Here is a 21,138-nt window from a genome sequence, read left to right on the forward strand (position 1 = left end):
GCTGTTCTCCCACTTCTCTAACTGGAGATTTAATTATGTGTGTAGTAGGCAGGAGTTAACACCACATGTGTCGAATTAATTAAAGCCTGCACACTACAAAACAAAAATAATAAAGGCCAAATGAGTCCATCACGTTCCTATCCCTCTTACTCCATCCCCTCCTTCCCAGGGAGCCCTGAGCCATGTTTGAGCCCCTGGACCCCACGAGGTTTCAGTCCTGTCCCCCAATTTCTCACAGGCAGGTGCTGAGGGCAGCCCCTCGGGTGTGTCTGGGTTGGCAGCTACCTAGGCAGTGTGTAAAACCTTTGCTGCATATTTATCCCTTTGCCTGCTTCTTCAGGAATAGGTTTATTTTTTTTTAAAGCTCAAATATGCCAGGAAAATGAAATAAATGTAGAAGGGAGAGAGAGAGAAAAAGAGAAAGAAACCAAAATGTCTTTAATTTGAATAGTTTTTTTTTCTCCCATGTGAAAAAGCGACAGTTCATTGCAAAATATTTATCTTCATTATGGTTGGTATCATTATTGATGGAGAAGCCCTGCAGACTAATGGGAAAATCTCTCCAGGAGGCCCGAATCCAGATGAGCTGAGTCCCCCACCTTGCCTTTGACATGCTGGCTGAGCGTAGCCTTTGCGCCCCAGTGCCTCAGCTCTATAGCCAGGAAGGGATGGTGCACACGCTTAGGTTAGTTTCCTGGGGATGGAAGAAGGATTTTTTTTTTTTTTTTTGAGATCAGGTTGTGGCACAGACTGCATCTTGCTGGCCTCTGGGTCATGCAGGACCCTTGCTTAATAAAGGAGTGGGCTGATTAGCTCCTGCATGGATAATGGCAGAGAGCAGGCATGGGTTCAACAGATGGCCGACTGGTGAATCTGGTCTAACCATTCATTTCCCTGTGAAAGCAGGTGCAGCCTTGAGCAGGTGAATCACACCTGGGTAGCTGTGAAGCCTGCCCGAGACTTAGCCTGCTTACTCCAGGGGTCCCTCTGGGGTGCCAAGTCTCCTCTCCTTGTCTTTTCTGCTGAGAAGTATTATAGAACATAAGTGGGAATGTGTACCTGCTATTCAGAATGAAAGCTTTAAAAAAAAAATCAAAGTTGAGCTGGGGATGTGGCTCAAGCGGTAGCGCGCTCGCCTGGCATGCGTGCAGCCTGGGTTCGATCCTCAGCACCACATACAAACAAAGATGTTGTGTCCGCCGAAAACTAAAAAATAAATATTAAAAATTCTCTCTCTCTCTCTCTCTCTAAAAAAATTATCAAAGTATCATTTATCATGATGGATTCTGTAGAGGCCCCGATAAGCAGTCTTGGGATTTGTAATGAACATCAAAATCAATCCTTGTATGTCTTCACCAATAAATGGCTAGGGTGAGGGAGCTGTTCTTCCTCCCTTATACCCATTTCACAGACAAGCCACCCAGGCTCAGAGAGGCTGCAGCAGGACTGGCCCAGAACCTCACAAGTAGCAAGGGTTTGAGAACTGATTCCGGAGCACAGATTTTTGGGTTTGTCACCAAGGGTGACTTTTACTGCCCCATTGCCACCTGCTGGCTTTGGCAATGACGCACCCACATCTGTACAGGCACAAGCAGGCTTGTCCCAAGCTCAGCTGTGTTCTCCCATGACTGAATTAATTTATTAACACAGGGGGTCCTGAGAACGGCCCCAACTTGGAGGGATTCCTGCAGGGAATCTGAGGACATATTCCCAAGCTCATTACCAGGTCTCCGAATTTTATAGCCACACCTCATAAATTGGTACCATGTGACATTTGGTTGTTTGCTGAGAAGCGATGTCAAGGGTGATTTAGAGTCCTTGCATGCAAATCTCAACACTCTCCCTGAGAGCTTCTGCAGGGTTGAGCCTTTCTGAGCTGGTCTTTCCTCTCTCCACACTGAAATCTCCGCCTGCAACTGCAGGTTTATCACTCTGAAATTCTAACAATGCTGGGGACCTGGGCTGGGCATGGGTTTTGAATGTGCACCCCTCTCACGGAATCTCCCTGCCTGGACAAAGTTAGCATCACAAACAAAAGGTGTGGGTGGCTCCTCGTGTTCTGAGGACCCAACCTGTCCACATCACCAGGTTCTGCCACATGCACAAAGGCGCCGGGCCCACCCTCCCTGCCTCTATCTTCCCAGGTGACTGGCTTCCCCTGCCACACGTCCATCTCAGTGTATTATTAACACCTCCTTCTGTCTCAAACCACTTCCCTTCCCCCAGGGAGTGCTGTGGGTTGGAAATGATGGTCTTTAATCATTTCTTAAGTGACCAGCCCTGAAATCATTTCTTAGTGCCATACACACAAATTAAATCATAAATCCACAGTGGGCCGAGCGAAGGTCTCAAGTGCGGCCCTGATTAAGAGCAGAGAGGAGGTCCCCCACACACACACAGGAGAAAGGAATCGGCTTGCATCTGGAGGAAAGGCTGGGGCCTTGGAGAGGAAGAAGCAGCTTCCTGTTAACTTCATGGCCACAGAAGGGCCCCTTTGCATTTCGGTTATTCTGCTCTGGACTACCCAGAGTGCAGACAGGTGGGCTGGGGCGGTGGGAGAGTGTCCATCCCAGGGTTAGGAAGCCAGGTCAGCACCATCTAGGACCGAGCCAACCCAGACATCTGGGATCAGACAGGCCTGATCAGTTTTCTGATGAACTCCCAGAGGTCAGAAGTTGGAGGGCAGGAAGGATTAGTGAGAAAAGGGTAGAACTGGCCAGACTCAGTACTGCGGGGTAGGTGTGGGGGTCCCTGAAACATATGCATGATTTTTTTCTCATCTCAAGACTCAGTTTAACACTCTTCCCCCTTTAAGATCTTCCAGACTATTCAGAACACCCAATATATGGGGAGTCTTGCTTATTCTGCTCCTTTATAGCCAGGACAGCCAGCCAGTCCAGAGCTTGGATTCCAAGGGGTGATGTGTTTGAGGCTGGGTGGTTGAATGGTTGGAGCCCCTGATCAAAAGAACCTTCACATGATATTTTCTTTGCCTCTGGCGTGCTCTGTTTATGTAAATCACTCTGCTTCTGAGTTGAGAATCTGAGCTTCTTTTGCAAAATCGGAAGGAAAAAAAAACAGAACTAGTGCCTTCATTATTTCAGAATCTTACAAAGAAGATAAATTTGAGAATAGGTTGGTGGAGGAATGTGTCAAAACCCTTTAGCTCCTTGAAAAATTCCATTAGAAAGTCAAGGTGTTGGTATTGCAATTATTATTTGATTCCCAAATGGTGAGAGTGCTTCCAAGAAATGTGCTTTGCTTGATGAACCGATACATTTTCAGCCCCCACTGATGAATTTGGGAATCGAATACCTGTCATCATGAAATAATTGACACGTCTTGGTGAATTGCTTACATTCCTCTGATGGAATCCTGGATTCTTATTGAGAATGAGGAGAAAGACAAGTTACATGGGAGCAATATTGTTTTATGGACCTTTATCTTGGTTATTAACAAACGAGCATTACGGGTAGAAATGGTAAGGGGGGAATTCAATAATGAAGTTTCATAGGATTATGATGATTATTAGTCAGATGGTGAGGAAATCCTGGCTCCAAAGGCACCTGATTTCCTTGACAGTCTCTGTTCTGTGCCCTGATGCCGACGGACAGCAGACTGGCCAGTTCTGTCCCTAACATTTCGTCCTCAAGTTATCTGGGAAGTTGGTATAAACGTGGTAGTCTCTTCTGATGTGTCTGGACTAAGGTGACAGTAAAGAATAATCATTATAGGTGTCCATATGCCATGCAAACAGCAAACATCTTCTATTCCAGGAAGCTGGCACCCACTAGTGGCAGGAGCAGTTAGGGTCAGTGACCACTTCCCACCCACCCTGCTGCTGGGCAGCCTGGGCGTCCTCTGGAAGATGCAGCCAATCCCCCAGCATGTATGCTCTCTCCATTTCCATCTATTCACCAGAAACCATGGGAAAGGTGAATAATTCTTTCAGAGAATAATTCTGCAGAGTAGGCAGTGACCATGTCCACAAATCCCATGCTCACATCAGTTCAGGAATTAGCAGGGCTCAGATCCAGCATGTGTCATAGACCAGAGTTTTTGTTTTGTTTTAACCTTTTGTTGGAAGCAAGGTAAGTAGGGCAAGATGCCCTCAGTGAACAGAAAAGAAATGCATCTTGTCCCTCTCCTAAGTCTCTCATCTGATTCATATGTACTTGAACGTGGGAGTTTTTGAGTCTTCATGCACAAATCCACAACTGCACAATGCCCACGCTCCCAGCAGAGAAATCACAAAGGGTATCAGCTTTGATGCCAGGAAAACCTGGCTTTAAAATCTGCCTCTGTTGGAGACTAGCTGGGAAATATTGGGCAAGTTGTTTTTATCTCTTTCAGCCTCAGTGTCACTGTCACTGAAATGGGATTGCTACTATCTTTCCTGTATTTTATGAAATTTATATGCACACACATTGAGAGAGACAGGTTGACTAATAGAGGTGCTTCTTCTCTTCCTTATGTAAAAAAATAAATAAATACAGGTTGGCATGATGTTCCAGTGTGATGTCAGGGACCCAGGTGCATCCTACCTGTTATCTCTGACATATCACACACAATTTGCACCTCACAGTCCAAGGTAACTGCATGAATCCAGACATCATGTCTGCTTTCCAGCCACCAAGAATTAGAAGGGCAGAAGAAGAACCTCCTGTTACACATAAGAAAGTCACTTCCCAGAAGCCATACAGATTTATTTCTGCTTATATCCATACAGCTTAGAGAATCAAGCCAAAGCCTATGCTTTATCAAACCTTGATGGGAATGTCCCACGTGGTGGGACAGATGCTGACTTTGAAAAATAGAAAGTATTAGCAAGATGATGACAGGTTGTCTATAGTGAGCACATCATTGTATTATAATAAAAAAGGTAACAGCTACTTTTAATCAAGTAGTTATTATACATCAGGTGCTACACCAAACATTTTATATTATCTCATTTAATCATCAGAACAATGCTGCAAGGCAGACACTGTTGTTCCATTTTTACAGACGAGGAAACTGAAACTCTCACAGGGCATAGGACTTGCTCCGCATGGCTCTTAGGTAGTAGTCTGTAACTGACAACAGAGCTTCTTTTCCCATGAGGTCATGTGGACATAGTTTATGTTAACTGATACGTACTAATTTCTTTGTTCATTCCAAGTACATTTACTTGATTTAAAAATACTCCAACCAATGAGCTATCAAATTTCTGGAGTCAGGTAGTCTGTGTTCCATTCCTGGCTGTTCCACCAGTTGTGGGAACATGGACAAGCTACTAATCTTCTCTGAGCCTCAGTTGCTTAATATGTGAAATGGGAATAACTATAGCCCATGCCTCTTAGGGCTGTTGTATGACTGAATTGAGATCATTCAGACCAAGGTGCCTGGTCTGTGATGAATGCTTATTTGAATGCAGACCATTGTTATTGTTAATAAAATAATTTTTATTGATATCAATATAATTTTATAACCAGTTTTAACAGGTGTCGGTCAGCTTGGGACACAGATCTTGCAGTGGAAGTGTACACTGAAATAATTAGGTGCTAAATTGGGGTGGACATCAACCCTACCCTGTGCCCAATAGGACATGCCAGTCCCTTATTGAATAAGAGGACTTTGCTGGTCTCACTCCAAAGGCCTGGGAGGTAATGGTGGCAACAGAGAGCAGGATCTTTCCTCCTTGCAGTGGGACCAGCGTAGTGGCCTCCTGTCCAGCCAGGTGCCATCATTCCTTCAGCCTTGGACGGTGTCCTGCTGTTTGCCTTGGGCCATTCCTTTCTCTAGCTGCTCAGCAGCACAGCTCTCTATTTCCCTCTCCTTCTTCTGGGCCGTCTCTCCTCTGGGGCCTCCTTGCTGAGGTGCCTTCCACTGAATGGCTGGGGCTTCCCCTAAGTGCACACGGAGCTCTAAGTGCTAAGTGCATCCTTAACACCTCTGATCCTGGCTGCAGGCTTCCCCTTAATCATGTTTAACTGACAAACCTGAAGGCAGTGGGTGATGCTAATGTTCACCCAGGAAACTGCAAACAGGGAGGACACGGAGCACTTTGGAAATTACCTCTCAGCCCCTGGGAATAAAGGGTCAGCCAGAGAGCACAACTAGCCAGCCCTTCCCGCCTCTTCCCCAGGACCCTCTCATGCTGCTCCAGCCCATTCACGTAGCCTCCAAGGGCCTCTTGCCTAGGGTGGGACCTGCTCCTCTGCTCAGAAGAAAGGTGTCCTTCCTATCCAGACCCCACAAGCCCCATTTTTCAAGATCCTGAGCAAAAGTCATTGGTCACACCAAATGCATTCTGCCAAATGTGTCTGCCTTCAACCTTTTGGATAAACCTCGTGCAAATGTTCTGATATGTCATAGTCACTCCAACTCAAAAAGTCTTTGGGGATGAGTCTAATCTTATTTTGAGATTGATTAGGACTCAAGGTCATTTAACTTTTTCCAAGTTGGTCCTGGAGCAAATGCGATATCCGCTCTCACGGCCATCTAGGAGCTGACACCTAGCCAAAGACCCAGCAAGGGTAGGACTTGGATTCCCTGGTAACTTGGACAGGTCACTTTTCTATGACTTTCTTCTAGGAAAAGTCCACAGCCCGTGTCTGTAATGGCATGCGGGAGAAGGCCAGATCAACACAGGGAGAAGGAGACCCATACCTTCTTTACCAAGAAAGCCCTGCTAATTCAGCTTGAGAATTTCAGCCTCAAAGACTTTGCTCTGTCATTACCAAAAAAAAAAAAAAAAATTATTTATTTTGCTTACTTGTCCCACTTGAATCCTGTGTAATATCATTACAGATTTATGTGTCTGATTCTGTGACCTGGGGAGAAGCTGGCAATTCCACTGTGCCCATTTTTACTCCTGGGTTTCTGTAAAGGTCAAAGCAAAATGATTTTATCAAGTACATCACAGAAGGGGAAAATCTTAATCTTATATTATACATATGCAGCACTTGACCTTCTCTGGAGACGCGGCACCTCTTAGCTACACTTAAACATAATGCAGCTCTTCCTCGATGCACACAGGGAGGATAATTAGGTACCCTGGCCTCCTGGGTACAGAGGAGGCTGCATGGTGGGGCTGACCTCCAAGATGAGAAGGAGAAAGAGTTGAGGCCGGTGGGCGTGGGGTAGGGGTGAGCCCTTCAGAGCTGCTACTGGCTCATCCTGATGACAGGGCCATGTGGGTGGGTGACACTCTGACTTGGTCCATTTTCTTGCTGATTGTGCACCTCTGGCTAAGTCATTGCCTTCTCTGGGCCTCACTTCCCCCTTCACAGGTCTGGGGTGTGCCGTCTTCCTGGAGGGTCAGTAATGACCTGGGCATTGGGTGGGAACCAGTGCTGGGATTGATTAGCAATGTCTGCCTTGGCAGGTAAAGGGGCTGGCTGTAGTCCCTGTGTTGTGTATTAAGGTCCCTGATTCAGGGTATTTCTCAGGTATTTTCCTACCCTATGGTCAGTGATTTGTGAACTCACCAAAGCCTTGGGGCCAGAAAGCCTGGAAAAGGAAAAGCAATAACAACCTTCGCTAAGAAGAGTTCTATTTGCCTTGTCAGAGTTTGGGAGGGGAAATGAGATTTGTGGGATGCCTCCGAACATGGCTGCTTTTCTACGTCTGTGTTTCCATCTTGCAAAAAGCAGAGGGCACAGGTCAAGCGGTGGGGATTCCCAGACCGGCTAACCTGCTTGTGCCTAGGGGGCCAGCCGGTGCTCCGGCCCTGGACAGAAGAGAAGGCCCTGTGCCTCCTTTCATTGTCCAGCCTTTAGAAACTCAGCAAGAGGTCACCTTCATTTATCTGAAGAACCTGGCTATAAATTATTTTCTAACAGAATCTATCAAGTTTGGTGTCAGGGGAAGTCCTTAAAAATAAGGTTTTCCTCAAAGGGTAAACACTTTGGTTTGAAAACATAGAAGTAGCCCTACTGCCAGCATATGTCCTGCTTGTTCACTGCCCAGAGCCACCAGACTGGTAGCATTTTTAGAACACTGGCAGCCGGGCTCTGATAGGGGGTGCAGACAGGACCAGGGGAGGGGACAGCTGGGGATTCCCCTCTTCTTCTGTTGAAGTGGGGTCCCAGTGGTGATCGACAACCTGGCCCCTTAGGGTGGCCAAAGTGATCTGCCCCTCATCTTCCTCTCTGTTGAGCCCTGCTGACCTGGGGAAGCACTTTTCTGTGACAGGGAAGTGGGCAGGGGACACCCTGCCAGCGGGATACAGTGGTATCACGCCTGTGATCCCAGCAGCTCAGGAGACAGAGACAGGAGGATTGCAAGTTTGAGGCCAGCCTCAGCAATTTAGCAGGGCCCTAAGTAACTTAGGGAGACCCTGTCTCAAAATTAAAATATAAAACAGGCTGGGGAGGTGGCTTAGTGGTTAAGTGCTCTTGAATTTAATCCCTGGTACCAATAAATAAGTAAGTAAAAAAATAAATTAATAAACCAACCAACCAATCAAGGACATACCCCCCCCCTTCTTGCCTCCAAAATGGGCTAACCTTCTCCTTTTCTGTGTTCTGGCCCATAAGCACACACATGATTCCCTGTCTCTTCTTACCCAATGTAAGGAAAACAACTCTCTGATGTCTAAAGCAGGGCACATAGAAAGTGTCCCCAGGGTGAGGATATGTTTTGCATGAAGGAGACCATGCATATAAAAGGACACACACTTATTCTATCAGTATATAAGTTATCGGGGGGGGGGATAATGACAGTGGTAAGGAGGCAGATTGAGGGCTCTCCAAATGCAATGGTGCGTAGGCAGCCTGAGCTTGAATGACAGGCTTCCTTTGCCAACCTCAGGCCACCTGTACTCTACTAACCCCTCTGTCTTATCATCTCCACAGCCTTCCTTGCTAGCACTTTCCTCTGACCTTCTGCTATGTGAAAAAAAAAATCTATATTCAAAAAAGCGATGTAAGTTGACTGCATAAAATTTGAAAAATATAGATCAGAAAAAAATAAGAAAACCATCCGTAATCTGAGTACCATAAAATAAAAAGTGAAGCATTGAAATGGTATTCACAGATACCATTTGTTCCCATTATTTGTGGACATGTTTTTTTTTCATGGATCAATGTATAATAACCAATATTTCACAGGTCACTGAGCCTTACAAAAGGGAGTCATAAGGAGTGAGTTAAATAAATGATGGCCCACCCATATACGGTTTTTAGGTGGTTACTAATTCTTTCCTGCTATGACCAACCCTGCTGTGGATATCCTCAGACTTAATTTTTTTTTTTTTTTTAGCTATGGGTGATTATTTCTTTAAGATGGATTCCATAGAAAGAAGAACTTGAGCATCCTTCTAAGTCCATTTATATCTCTGGGTCCTTCTTTTCCACCATACCAAGCCCTCATGGGCCCTGGGAGAGGGCAGGCCTGCAAGGTATCCTGTGGGGACCCTCCTCTGTCCCACTCCTTCCACCTTATTTACTCCCTTGAAGGTTTGCAGAGCCTGAAGAGTGCAGGCCCAGGCCCTGCCCCTTCCCAGTCTCTTCCCAGTGGCCATTTCCCCATTAGCTCTTCTATTGCCTCCTTTCCGAGTCCAGGGCTTCCCCCCCTGTGTGCAGCCTCCAGGGTGCAGGGTGTCCCCACAGGAACAGTTCAAGATATTGATGCTTCTGGGCTGGGCTAGGAACAGGAAGGGTCTGCTAACTGCCTCACAACCATGCCCACCAGGCCCTCCCCTTTCCCTTCCATTCTTAGGCAAGCTGAGCCAAGTTCAGTTGAGTCCCCACTAGCTGGGTAACATGAGAAAGACCTCAGATCCCCTCTGTCAAAGGATGGGTTGTCCTTCCCAGCTCAGATCTTCTCCCTCCTGCTTTCTCTCTTCCCCCTGTGTTTGTCTTCCAAGTGCCCAAGCACTCCTTGCTCAGCCCACTGTTGGGCTACAGATGGGGAACCAGCCCCGTGGGCTCTCAGCAGCTCCTGGCTGTCCAGTTGTTTTGTTGGGCTGGGGGCATGTTGGTAATGCTGCACCTTCAGGGGCAGTGGTCACCTGTCAGAGGTCTCTGCCCTGTGGCATCCTAAAGTCCTGAAGGCTCCCTTGGCCACGTTGAGTCTGAAAACTCACCCACCCTCCTCCCTGCAGGGCTCCTCTGGTTCTGTTTTGGGGCTGGCACTTAGGGGACAGATTTAGGAAACAGACACCATCAGACGCAAGAGGAGCCAATTCAGTCCTCTCTTCTGGGTGAGCCCCAACCCTACCTTGTCTGCTGTGAGCCCCCTCTTCCTATCACCTCCAAACCCCTCAAAGTCACAGGGACAGTGAACCCAACACCAGAGCACTGGGTGTGCAAATAATGACTCCAGGGAGAGAAGAACACCCAACTTAAGAGGCGGAAATGTGGAGGGTGCGCTTTTGGGCATCAGTAGGGATGCAGGGACACAGACTGGCAGCAGGTCACAGTCCACCTGGAGGGTTGTCTTGTTTCTCAAACTGACCCATATCCCCTCTACCAGTCAGTATGACTCTTGCTCATTCTTACATCATCACTTAGATATCACTTCTCGGAGACTCTCCCAGATGGATTTAGGTCTCTGCTGTGGCCTCCCTAGACCACACTGATCTCATGGGTTGGAGTTGCCCATGGAGAGAGTCTGCCTTCCCCCACTAGAACCTCTACTGATCAATCCCAGTGCCTAGCCCAGCTCCCTGCATACAATAAGTAGTTAATAAATACTTTCTTAAAAATGAGCAAATTGATGGAAATATTTAGCCTGGATCCTTGCAGAGAACATCTCGTTGCTATTTATTCCAGGAATTTTGTCAGCTTCACGCTGATCTTCACTAGCTAGGAGAAAGAGGTTACCTTGGCATCCTTTGATACTGTGAGGAGCCTGAGGTTAAGAGGGTGAGTTAATTAAAAATTCACACTCCAGGACTGGGCTGGGGCTGCGGTTCAGTGGTAGAGCACTTGCCTAGCATGTGTGAGGCACTAGGTTTGATTCTCAGCAACACAAATCAATAAATAAATGTCTATTGATAACTAAAAAATATTTTTTTAAAAAAATCAATGTATTATAAAAAAAAATTCACACTCCAGGAAATGTCAACTTTTTAGAGTCAAGGTCACGGTGGCTCTGTTCCACCAGGTAGCCTACAGCAGCAGTTCTCAGACTGTCACTGTGCCATTGTTACCTTGCAGGCTTGGTGAAACTCAAGACCCATCCCTGGATTTCCTTATTCAGCAGGTCAGGAGTAAGGTCCCAGATTCTATATTTCTCCAAGTTTTCCAGATAACGTGGATGCTGCTTGCCTTAGTTTGGTCTCTGTAACAAATTCACCACCAACTGGGTGACTTCAACAACAGACAGTTATTTCCTCTCAATTCTGGATGCTGGGAAGTACAAGATCAAGATGCCATCAGATCTGGTATCTGGTGAGGGCCCTCTGCTTGGTTTGCAGATGACTGCCTTCTGGTATTTTCACAAGGCCGAGAACAGAGAGAAAGCAACCTGTTTTCCATCTCTTCCTATAAGAGCACTAATCCCATTTATGAGGGCTCCATGTCATGACATTATCCCACAGGCCCTACCTCTGAATACCAGCATGTGATTCTAAGGCGGGGGAGGGCAAATGTTCAGTCCATACCAGTGCTAGCCTTAACCCACAGCTTGAGAACCGCTGACCTAGATCATTAGAAGCTACCTGGGCTTGCTTTCTGGCTACCCCCACTCTCCAACCACTGTCTTTGAGCCAGGATTGCAGTGTCCAGTCCTGGACTTGTTTCTAAGGGCTTTGATGCCCAAATCAGTTTCCCACTGCTAGAAAGGGCCTTGGCTCTGGTGTGTATTAGGAAGCAGACAGCAGTGAGGACCTGAGGACCTGAGGACCTACCCTTCTCCTCTTGGGACCTTATTCCTCCACCTATCTTGACCCATGATCTCCCCTTTCCATCATGGCAAAGCCCCCCGCACCTTGACCCCACTTCTTCAACAACTTCCACCCTGCTACATTCTACGTTCATGGCTGCTACTCTCTGAGCAGCCGAAGAGCACTGCAAGTCACAGTCTGGTCTATGTCATGAGGCCTGCTCTATTCATCAATTTCGGCAAGTGTCACCGTGAGTGATACAAGTGTCTGACAGAGCTAAGTGTCCCAACTACACAGGCCATTACGGCTGGCACCGGGCCCAGGGAGGCAAGAACTAGAGGCTTATTTGGCTTCACATGCCCAGGTGGATATAGAAAGGAAAATGCCCCCACCCACCTCCCACCGTAGGCCTCTAAATGCTTTGTGGTCCTGGACACAGCTACAGCTCCTGCACAGTTTCCCAGGGAAGCTGGGGTCCTGTGTCCCTAAGTCTTGGTGCACTCCTTTCCCTTGGCCTCACGCTTCCATTCCTACATCTGCTCTTCCCCAGATGGGATTTCCCCAGAATTCTCAGCTCCCTTCCACTCTCTCCTTCCTCTAAGACCTCTGGCACAAGCATATCCTGTAGACTTTTTATCAGTACATGGCCCTCTCTGTCCTTCCCTGCCCAGCTCAGCTCCCAGGGATCAGAGTTGGACATCCATACTTCTGTGTCTTCTGAAAATTTCCAAAATGCACTGAATGAAGCTGAGTGCAATGGTGCATGTTCAAGGCCAGCCTCAGCAACTTAGCAAGGCCCTAAGCCACTCAGTGAGACCCTGCCTCCAAAGAGAAAAGAAAAAAGGCTGTGGATGTTGCTCAGTGGTTAAGTACACCTGGGTTCAATCCCTGGTACCAAAATAATAATAATAATAATAATGAAATAAATGTAGTGAATGAGATTTTCTTTATTTATGAAAGGTATACATACACACATACATATATGTATATAGTTGAATCAAAGGTTTGGACATATAAATACATATATGTGTGTGTATATATGTGTGTGTGTGTGTGTGTGTGTGTATAAGAGAAAAGCCATAATCACCAGTAATACCACCACTCACATTTTTCATTTTAGTGAGCATGGTGTGTGTGCATATAATGAAGTTCATACTACATATATAGTTTTAAAACCCATTTTTCAAATATTTTCCCGACAAAATTTTAATGGTTGTATAGTATGCCATTACATTAATGTTTCATGATTTGTTTAGGGAATACCTTCTTTTTAGACTTCTAAGTCCTTCTTTCTTCCCTTCTCCCTCCCTTCTTCCCTCCTTTTTTGTTGTAACACTGTGATGAACATCCATGAACAAAACTCTCTTCTCACATCTGCTTGCTTTTTCTTTAGAATAAATCTTTAGAAGTAGAATTATTGAATCAAAGCTTGGAATATCTCGAAGCTTTTAATAGGCATCATCAAATAACACTGCTGGAAATCTATAAGGATACACACTTTGTATGGAAGTGCCCATTACCTCACACACTCTATATCAAGATCATATTTATTGTTGTTATTGTTGTCATAGCTTTTACCATCTGGGTCTCGTCACAGCAGGCCTTTGGTGAACATTCAGGTCAATTAGCCATAGAATGAGCATGCCTATGTGCTAAGCATGAGAGAAAGGACAATATAGAGATGACAAGACCTTGTGCCAACTTTCAGAGAGCTGGAACAGTAGCTGGATGAATGGATGGATAGATAGATGGTCACCACTTCTTTGCTATCAGCTTTCTCAGCATTGCCATGAATATAAGGAGAACTGGGTGCTCCCATAAGGCTCTGGGTCCCCATGGTATGTCCCAATGTTATTCAGGGGAAAAACAGAGGTCACTTTTGAGAGTAAACAGGGGAATCCCAGCACAGGCACCTCAGTGGCACCACGTGTCAGGGAGACCCTTGTCTGGATTTTCAGAGTCAAGAACCCATAGTGTTAGCCACCAGTAACATGAAGGTGACGGAGACATTTGGCTGCAAGAGGGACTCTAGATGCCAGGATCAATGAGAGGCCACAAGACCTATGGGAAGAGCTGTGCAGAATTGTGACCCACCTCCACACCCACCTCTTCCCATACCCACAATTCTTAGCAGCAGCCATGAGAGGCACTTTGGCTTCTTTAGAGAGTGGGAGCAAAGCATGGAGGTAAGGTAGGTCCGGGGAGCAATGAGTCCTGGGCTGAAGCCTGTGCCTCACCCCTCTCACTGTCACCCTGAGAGGCAGGCAGACCTCCCAGAGCCAGCTGCTGGGCTGCACCTGCTTGGAGAAAATGGCACCCGTTTCTTAAGCAGTGGATGAATATTCATTGGCATGAACCTTTGCAAACTCATTTGGGGAAAAAAAATTAGATCAGGAGAAGTAATCAGATTATTAAAAAGAAAGAGCAAGGACAGGAGGCAGCAGTGGAGGGAAGAACCACATTTAAAATGCAAGGAGAGACTTTCTTCCTGCAGAATAGCTCTGACCCCCTGGACCATGCACTGGGAATAGTTAAGCTCTCCCATATTTCTGCTGCATAAAAATGTTTTCAGAGGCCTCCATGGAGGGAGGAGGGGTAGAAGCAACGTGCACCCTCCACCTTCAAAAATTATAAAATAATGTTGGGAGGTTTTCATCTTATCTTCCTTAGATATCAAGAAAAATTGTGCGAGCTAAAGAGGCTCTGGTGAGTGCTGAGTGACAGGTTAAAGGGCCCCAATAAAGATTAGATGGTCCACTATCTCCTGAGGAAATTGCATAAAAGTGGTTATTCCCTCTTGCTTCTATTAATTTCCTCTTCCTGGCTGCTTGGAAATGCTTCATAACCTGATGCTGCAGATGGGGCGAGAGGCGCCTTCCATTATCTCAATCACTGCTCTGTTTATGAGACACTTAATCTGTTTCTTTATAAAGTAATAGTACTGTAGGTGATGGATTCAGTGTCACTGGGCGTCTTCTTGCAGGGACAGGAGGGGAGGGGCATCCTCAAGAGCATTGTAAGCAGCGGGTAATTTGTTACATCTTGGAGGCGCAAAGAAGTTGGGTGGGCGTTTCAAGGTGACCTTCTGGATACCAGCTAGAGGTGACGTGGATCTGCCTCTTGTTGCTTGAAGCAAGAGAAAGTGTGTGTTTTGCCTAGCAGAAGGAGCAAGACATTGGTTTAGGGGTGGGGTAAGGGTCTTGTCTCTTTCCCTCTGCTCAAGTCAGGGATGGAAAGGAGGTGTAAGGGGGTACCCAGCTGCTTTGACTCTGCAAATTTAGCCCGGATCTCTTATCTGAACTCTGAGCATTTGCAAAGAAGGGCAGAAAACCCCTCCCCTCTTTCTTAAGAAAACAAAGCAATTGTGGGCCACATCCATGTCAGCAACACACAGCCTCCTTTACAGGTATCCCTCTGAACAAGGTCTTCCACTGATGCACAGCAAGCTGTTTGTGGCTCTTCTCTTCCCACCTACCTCCTGGAATAGTAATGAAACTCTCCCTGTTGAGATCCTAAGCTGGACCCTTTCTGACCCAATTTCCCTTCCTAATTTTCCAGTTCCTCTGGCTTTGTCCTTCTTGATCAGGGTCTCTCTGCCTTTGGAAACTTGCCTCCTGGCTGCCACAAAAAGACATTTCTTAGAAATCTCATTACAAGGAAAGATCCCCAAAGGTGTGCATCCTGGATGACGGGTCCCCTGTTCACACACAGCTAGAACATGCGCACTGCTGTAGCAAAAGCAGCGACCCCTTGCCTCCCTCATCAGGGGTGAAGTTCCCCAAATCCCACAACCCCATGTGCTCACTGCCCTCTCCTCCAGCTTGACACCTGGCTGATGGCAGAAATGAGGAGCTCATAACTTTAGGAATAGCACTGACCATCATCCTGTATCAAGAATGGCAACCCCCTAAGGTTTGAAAGATTAAAGCAAAGAACTGTGTTATCCACCTTGAAATTGCTTGAAAGTGCTAAGGTGTATTTGGTTAGGTGATCACAGTGTTTATTATTTTTGAGACAGAAGATGTGCAAGCTCCTGGCTGCCAAAGTCCCCACCATTCCCTACTATATTACTCATCCCCAGCTGCATTCTGTGTGTGCCAAGTGACTTACCTGACCTTGAGGGTCATTTGCATTTGCTTCTCTTGGCCTATGTGTTCTTTGTCAGCATTAACTGCAAAGCTCCAATTAAAACTGTTTTTTTTTTCCTCAAGGGAAGGCATATTTTTTAGTAAAATAGCAACATGGTTAACTTCTATTTCTTATTAGTGGTGTCTAATACCAGATGAGTTACAGAGGATTTGTGGACTAGCCTGCCACTTTGAACCATTATTTAAAGCATTCATTCAATGACAAAATATAAGGCCAGCGTGGTTACAAGTTACAATCTGAAGGTTGGACAAGTGAATTTAGGAAGATTGCTTCTTCATAAATTAGGAGATGCCTAGACACAGATTTTAACAATATATTAATGAAATCTGAATATTGAGGAAATCCATCCATTCTGTAATTATAGGCTAAAATATATTTTATAGATCTAATGACTCACCAATTAGCCAAACAGAAATAACCTACGCAGAAACGCCTTCTTCCCATTTTGGCTCCAGGATTTATTTGCCCTCTTTGGAATTGCAAATTTATATTCTGAGTTTTGTATTCCAACTTTGCCGTCTGGATGAAGGGTTATCAGCATTGGTGGCACACACATTACTGGTGGCTGCATTTGGTATTTGAGTTTCTTGAATTCTGGGGCCCCCGGGGGGGCGTTGTGAGAAGGATAGATGTCTTGTGGATCCTTTTATACAGATGAGCAAACTGAGACTCTGGAAGATTATATAACTTGCTAGAGTTCACCCTAGTAAGAACCAGCAGAGACAGGAAGCAGATCCAGAATTTCCAGGGCTCACTTCTCTGGGGAGGAAGAGTCAGACCCCCCCCTTCTGGCACCTCCCACCCCACCTCTGTCTGAGCCCCTTTCCCTAAAGTCCAGCTGGACCCACTCTCCTCCATTTCCTCCCTGTGTGGCCTCTCGGAACTGCCGTCCTCCATCAGAAATCTCCGAGAAAGGCGCTCTGCAAATCCTTCTGCCACTTGTGGATATCAGGATGATTGTGCTGTTAACATATTAAATGTAAAGTGAGGAGGGCTTTGAGTGCTGGAAAGAAAGTGAAAACACTTCGTTCTTCTTAGGCTGATACATTAAGAAAATGACGGTGTGGCAGGGACCAAATACAAATGCCCGAGTAGCTGCCATGTCCTCTGCCACTTTCCAGGAAAGAGCCTTTCTGCAACCAGGTAGCAGGGCCGGGGCTTGTCTGTGCTCCTTGGCTCCAAAACTTAGAGGGGTCAGAATTGTTGGAGAATGACAATGAAAAGGGCTGGGTGTTCTACAGAGGAAGACAGTGAATATGGAAAGATGAAAAGGAGAGGTGGGGGTGGGGGTGGGGAGGAAGGTAGGGGAGGCTTTTGCTTGGCGTTGGTAAGATAGATTAGGAAGCCAGACTCTAGGGCATTCAGGGTCTGTCATTCAGGGTTTTCTGCTTTGGTGTTTTATTGATTGATTATTTAGTAAATAGTTGAGCTAATTTCTTTTTTTTTTTCTTTCTTCAGAGAAGTTTCTTTTGAATGTGCTGAGAGAGGTCAGCAAGTGGTCTGTTTGTACTTGGGTTACAGCAGAAATTGTTATTTCCTGACAATTAGGAAGTCACATCTCACTGTGTATTCATGGAAAGTGAGTCCCAGGGGATGCAAAGAAGGGCTTTTTGGTGAAAAAAGACATAATATTCTATATCTTCTCGTTTTTTGAAGTTCTGAGGAATGCTGCAATTAAAAAACAAAATTAACCTTGTAGATTCACACTTTCAAAATATCTTACGACAGACCCCTTTTGCAAAAACAATAGGTGTTAAAAAAAAACCCCAGAGAACTTGTATTACACGGAATACACCATTCCAGAGCATTCCATTTCACAAAGGTTGCTTCTCAGGATGGGCTCCCACCCCAGGGCACATCCAAAGTAACTGAAACCATTTACTCACTTTAAGTGAGCATCAGACTGGGAAAACATTCACAGCCAAGGAAAGAAACCATTCTTCCTTATTGTCTGGGCAGAAAAGTGGTGGATGTTTTTCAAAGAGCTTATATGTCTATCATCACTATCATTTCTCCCACTGTGATATCCTGGGTAACTTTTGTAACCTCTCCAGGTCCCAATTTCCTCATTAGCAGAATGGAGATAATAATAGCCACCCCATAGAGTAAGACATGTAAAGCACTTAGCAAGACGAGTTAGCAGATGGTGGCTACTGCTATTATTAAAGAATGCTTGGCACTTTCCAGGAGGGAACAATATATTTGGGAAGATGAGTTTGGTATAAGTAGAAGCTATTCTCATGGTACTTCTGGTAAGGCAACAATCACATTGTATTGTAACAGTGTGACTATAATAGATCAAGAGGTCCTTAAAAGTGGGCCTCGTCCCCAAGCTCAGGTTCTTGGGAAGTGGACAGTAAATGTTTGTCACATGAATTAGTGAGGTGTGTTGAAGAAACAGTGAGTTTTATCCAGTCTCAAAGGAGGATGAGCCAGAGCAGGTCTCATGGGGACCGGAAGAGTTTGGGACTGAGATGGTGAGGAAGGCCTCAGGGAAGTAGGACAGGCAGGCTCACACTTTTTGAGAGATCAGCAAGGAGACCAGCTGTCCAGACTTGAGGGTTTCTGTAGAGGAGACATGCTTATCTGAAGGGGCCATCTGAAGGCAGATGTTGCAGGACATGGCCTTAGGCTGATCCCACAGTGAACTAGAGAGAGCTGCTTCAAAGTGAGATCATCTTGGGTGGGCACCGAGCTGTAGCAGGTGTTCCCAACCTTTCCCATTGCCATCTGCATGACAGATGATACCAAGTGCATGACACATTCGCTGGTGCACGGCGTGCAAAGCCGTTCTTTTCCTGCCCCACCCCTGCAAGCACATCAAAATGCAATTAAGGGAGAAGGATGTTGTTAAGGCAGTAACCTTGAAGCCACTTTAATTTCTTTTTAAAGAGTCACTCATGGGTTTCAGTCCTTTACTGTCATTCATAACACGTGTGTGTTAACACACTTCACTTTGTCTTTCCTGTGTGTCGCAACATGGCATTTGAGAACCATAGATCTGGTCCACGGCCTACCAGGACCCCTTTCCTTCTGAAGTTGTAGGGCTAGATTCCTCTAATGAATGGCTCAGGGCAAGGCCCTGGCTGTTAAGCAGGTAGAAAGGTGAGGAAACCAACTGTGTCCAGAGCACGTACGTCCCAGGCACAGAGCTACACAGTAGATTCATTTTTATCAATTAAATCTTTGACACACCTAAAAGGGAAGAATCATTTTTCTCATTGTTCCAGTGAGAGAGGCCATTGGTTCCAGGAAAGTGTATTTCACTATGGATGGTTGAAGAACTGGAAGTATTGAGAAGAAGATTCTCCAAATGAGGTGCTCACCATATCCCGTTCAGGAGGGCAGAATCCTTTACTTTCCAATGCCAGGAAGCTGCTACTGTTCCATTAATTCTCACATAATCTCTTTGTGTTCCAGCCTGTCCTGCAGGGACATTCAAGGCCAGCCAGGAAGCTGAGGGCTGCTCCCACTGTCCCTCCAACAGCCGTTCTCCTTCAGAGGCGTCTCCTATCTGCACCTGTCGGACTGGCTATTACCGAGCAGATTTTGATCCCCCGGAAGTGGCATGCACTAGTAAGTGTCTTGTAGGGGCTTTGGGCTGGGGGGTTGGGGTCCTTGACAGTGCCCGTGGTGGACCCCCGGGCAGGAGAGAGAAGACATCCTCTCCTTGCAGTGCAATGCAGAAGTGCTGGCCGTGGTGCTGAAATAGAACGCTCTTGTGCTGCAGGGTACGGAACCCTTCTCTCTGCTCAAGGTCAGGATTATGTTCTTTCTTCTGTACTCCTACCAGGTGGGAGGGCCAAGTTCTCACCCCAGACAACAATTTCTGGCCATCAGATGGTTAAAATGCCAGCGTGGAGAGTACAGTGAGTGCAAACTCAAAATCCACTAGAATACTGCAACAACTCTTAGTAAACTCTTTCAGACCTCTCCTCCAATCCCCTCCTAGTCCCCACAGCTGAAAATCTCCTCTCGTCACAGGGATTCCTATATATCTGCCATGATGCTTCCCCTAAAGCTCTCATGATTTTATTAATTGTCCAGTTACTCTTTGATTGTCTTATCCTCACCACCAAATGAGGGTCCTTCTGTGCTAGGACCATATATTCATCGTCCTGTGTTCCTCCTGATGTCAGCATTGTGTAGCACCTGTGCTCTTCTAAAGGATAAGATCAGAAGATGACTACAGAGTGCATCTATGAGGCATTAATTCCAAGAATGTACATACAGCAGATTCATCCCCTCACTTGTTATCTGCTTTACAGGGAAATCCAGTCATCCAGCCAAAGCTGAAGGCAGCTCTGCTCTCCTGGTGGGGTCAGGGGTGGTTTCCTCCAAGCCTTCCCTCTATAACCACAGGAGGCAGGAGACACTACTCTCTCTGTGTGCAGCATTTTAGAGAGTTTGTTCCCCCTTCCCTAAGGGTTGCAGTCTGAAATAGTGATGATCTCTCTTTTCAGTATTCCTAACATGGGCTGGGATCAATACTCCAGGTGAGCCTCTAATCATGCTAGAACTTTCTTTTCTGCATTGTATGCACTGGCTTGACTTGCTATGAGCAAAGACCATCCCTTCCACCTCTGGGAACCCAATCTCTCGTACCCACCCCCAGGGCACAAGGCCACAGAGGGACATTTCATATATACTTGCCGTTTGATGGACAGAAAAAAAAATAACTGGACTGTGAGTGGAAGAATTTCTAAATTCTTCCTTGTAGCAAATGTAACCTTTGCTGGGTACAGAGGAGGAATGAAAGTGTCTTCTAGATCAAGGTCCTGGGCTCGATCAATGCTTATAGATTTGAGCTGAGGAAAAGCTCATCCTCTTGTAAACTGATTTTCCCCAGACCTCTTTCTCTGGTGGGTGGAAATTAACAGAAATAATTCCATTTCTGCAAACTTTCTTTCTGTGGAGGTGTATCCTCCACTGAGGTCTGAGACTCCGCTGGGGGAGGGTCTCCATGAGCCTCCAAAGCATTGTTTAATGCTTCTTCATTAGAAGACACTTATGGATGCCAAATAGCTACTGCTTGGGGGTCCAGGTTAAGAACCGGTCTCCTTGATGTCCAAAGCATTTGCCCAGGGTCTCATGCTCACATCCTGAACACAGTCTCCTCCACCTTTGCTCATGATCCCATCACTATTCGGGCTCCCTCTGCACATGGATTCATGCCT

The 21,138-nt window shown here is 46.1% G+C and overlaps 1 protein-coding gene across 1 annotated transcript in view; it reads left to right on the top strand.

The window, feature by feature from the left end:
• The window catches only part of Ephb1 (EPH receptor B1), a 420,387-nt gene that overhangs the window by 266,680 nt on the left and 132,569 nt on the right, over positions 1-21,138 (top strand). The window contains exon 4 of the mRNA XM_040269826.2: positions 19,382-19,537. Coding sequence (XP_040125760.1) covers positions 19,382-19,537 — 156 coding nt within the window. The remainder of the gene's footprint in view (positions 1-19,381; positions 19,538-21,138) is intronic.

The sequence above is a fragment of the Ictidomys tridecemlineatus genome, chromosome 3 (genome assembly GCF_052094955.1).
Source record: "Ictidomys tridecemlineatus isolate mIctTri1 chromosome 3, mIctTri1.hap1, whole genome shotgun sequence".
In the NCBI taxonomy this organism is placed as follows: domain Eukaryota; kingdom Metazoa; phylum Chordata; class Mammalia; order Rodentia; family Sciuridae; genus Ictidomys; species Ictidomys tridecemlineatus.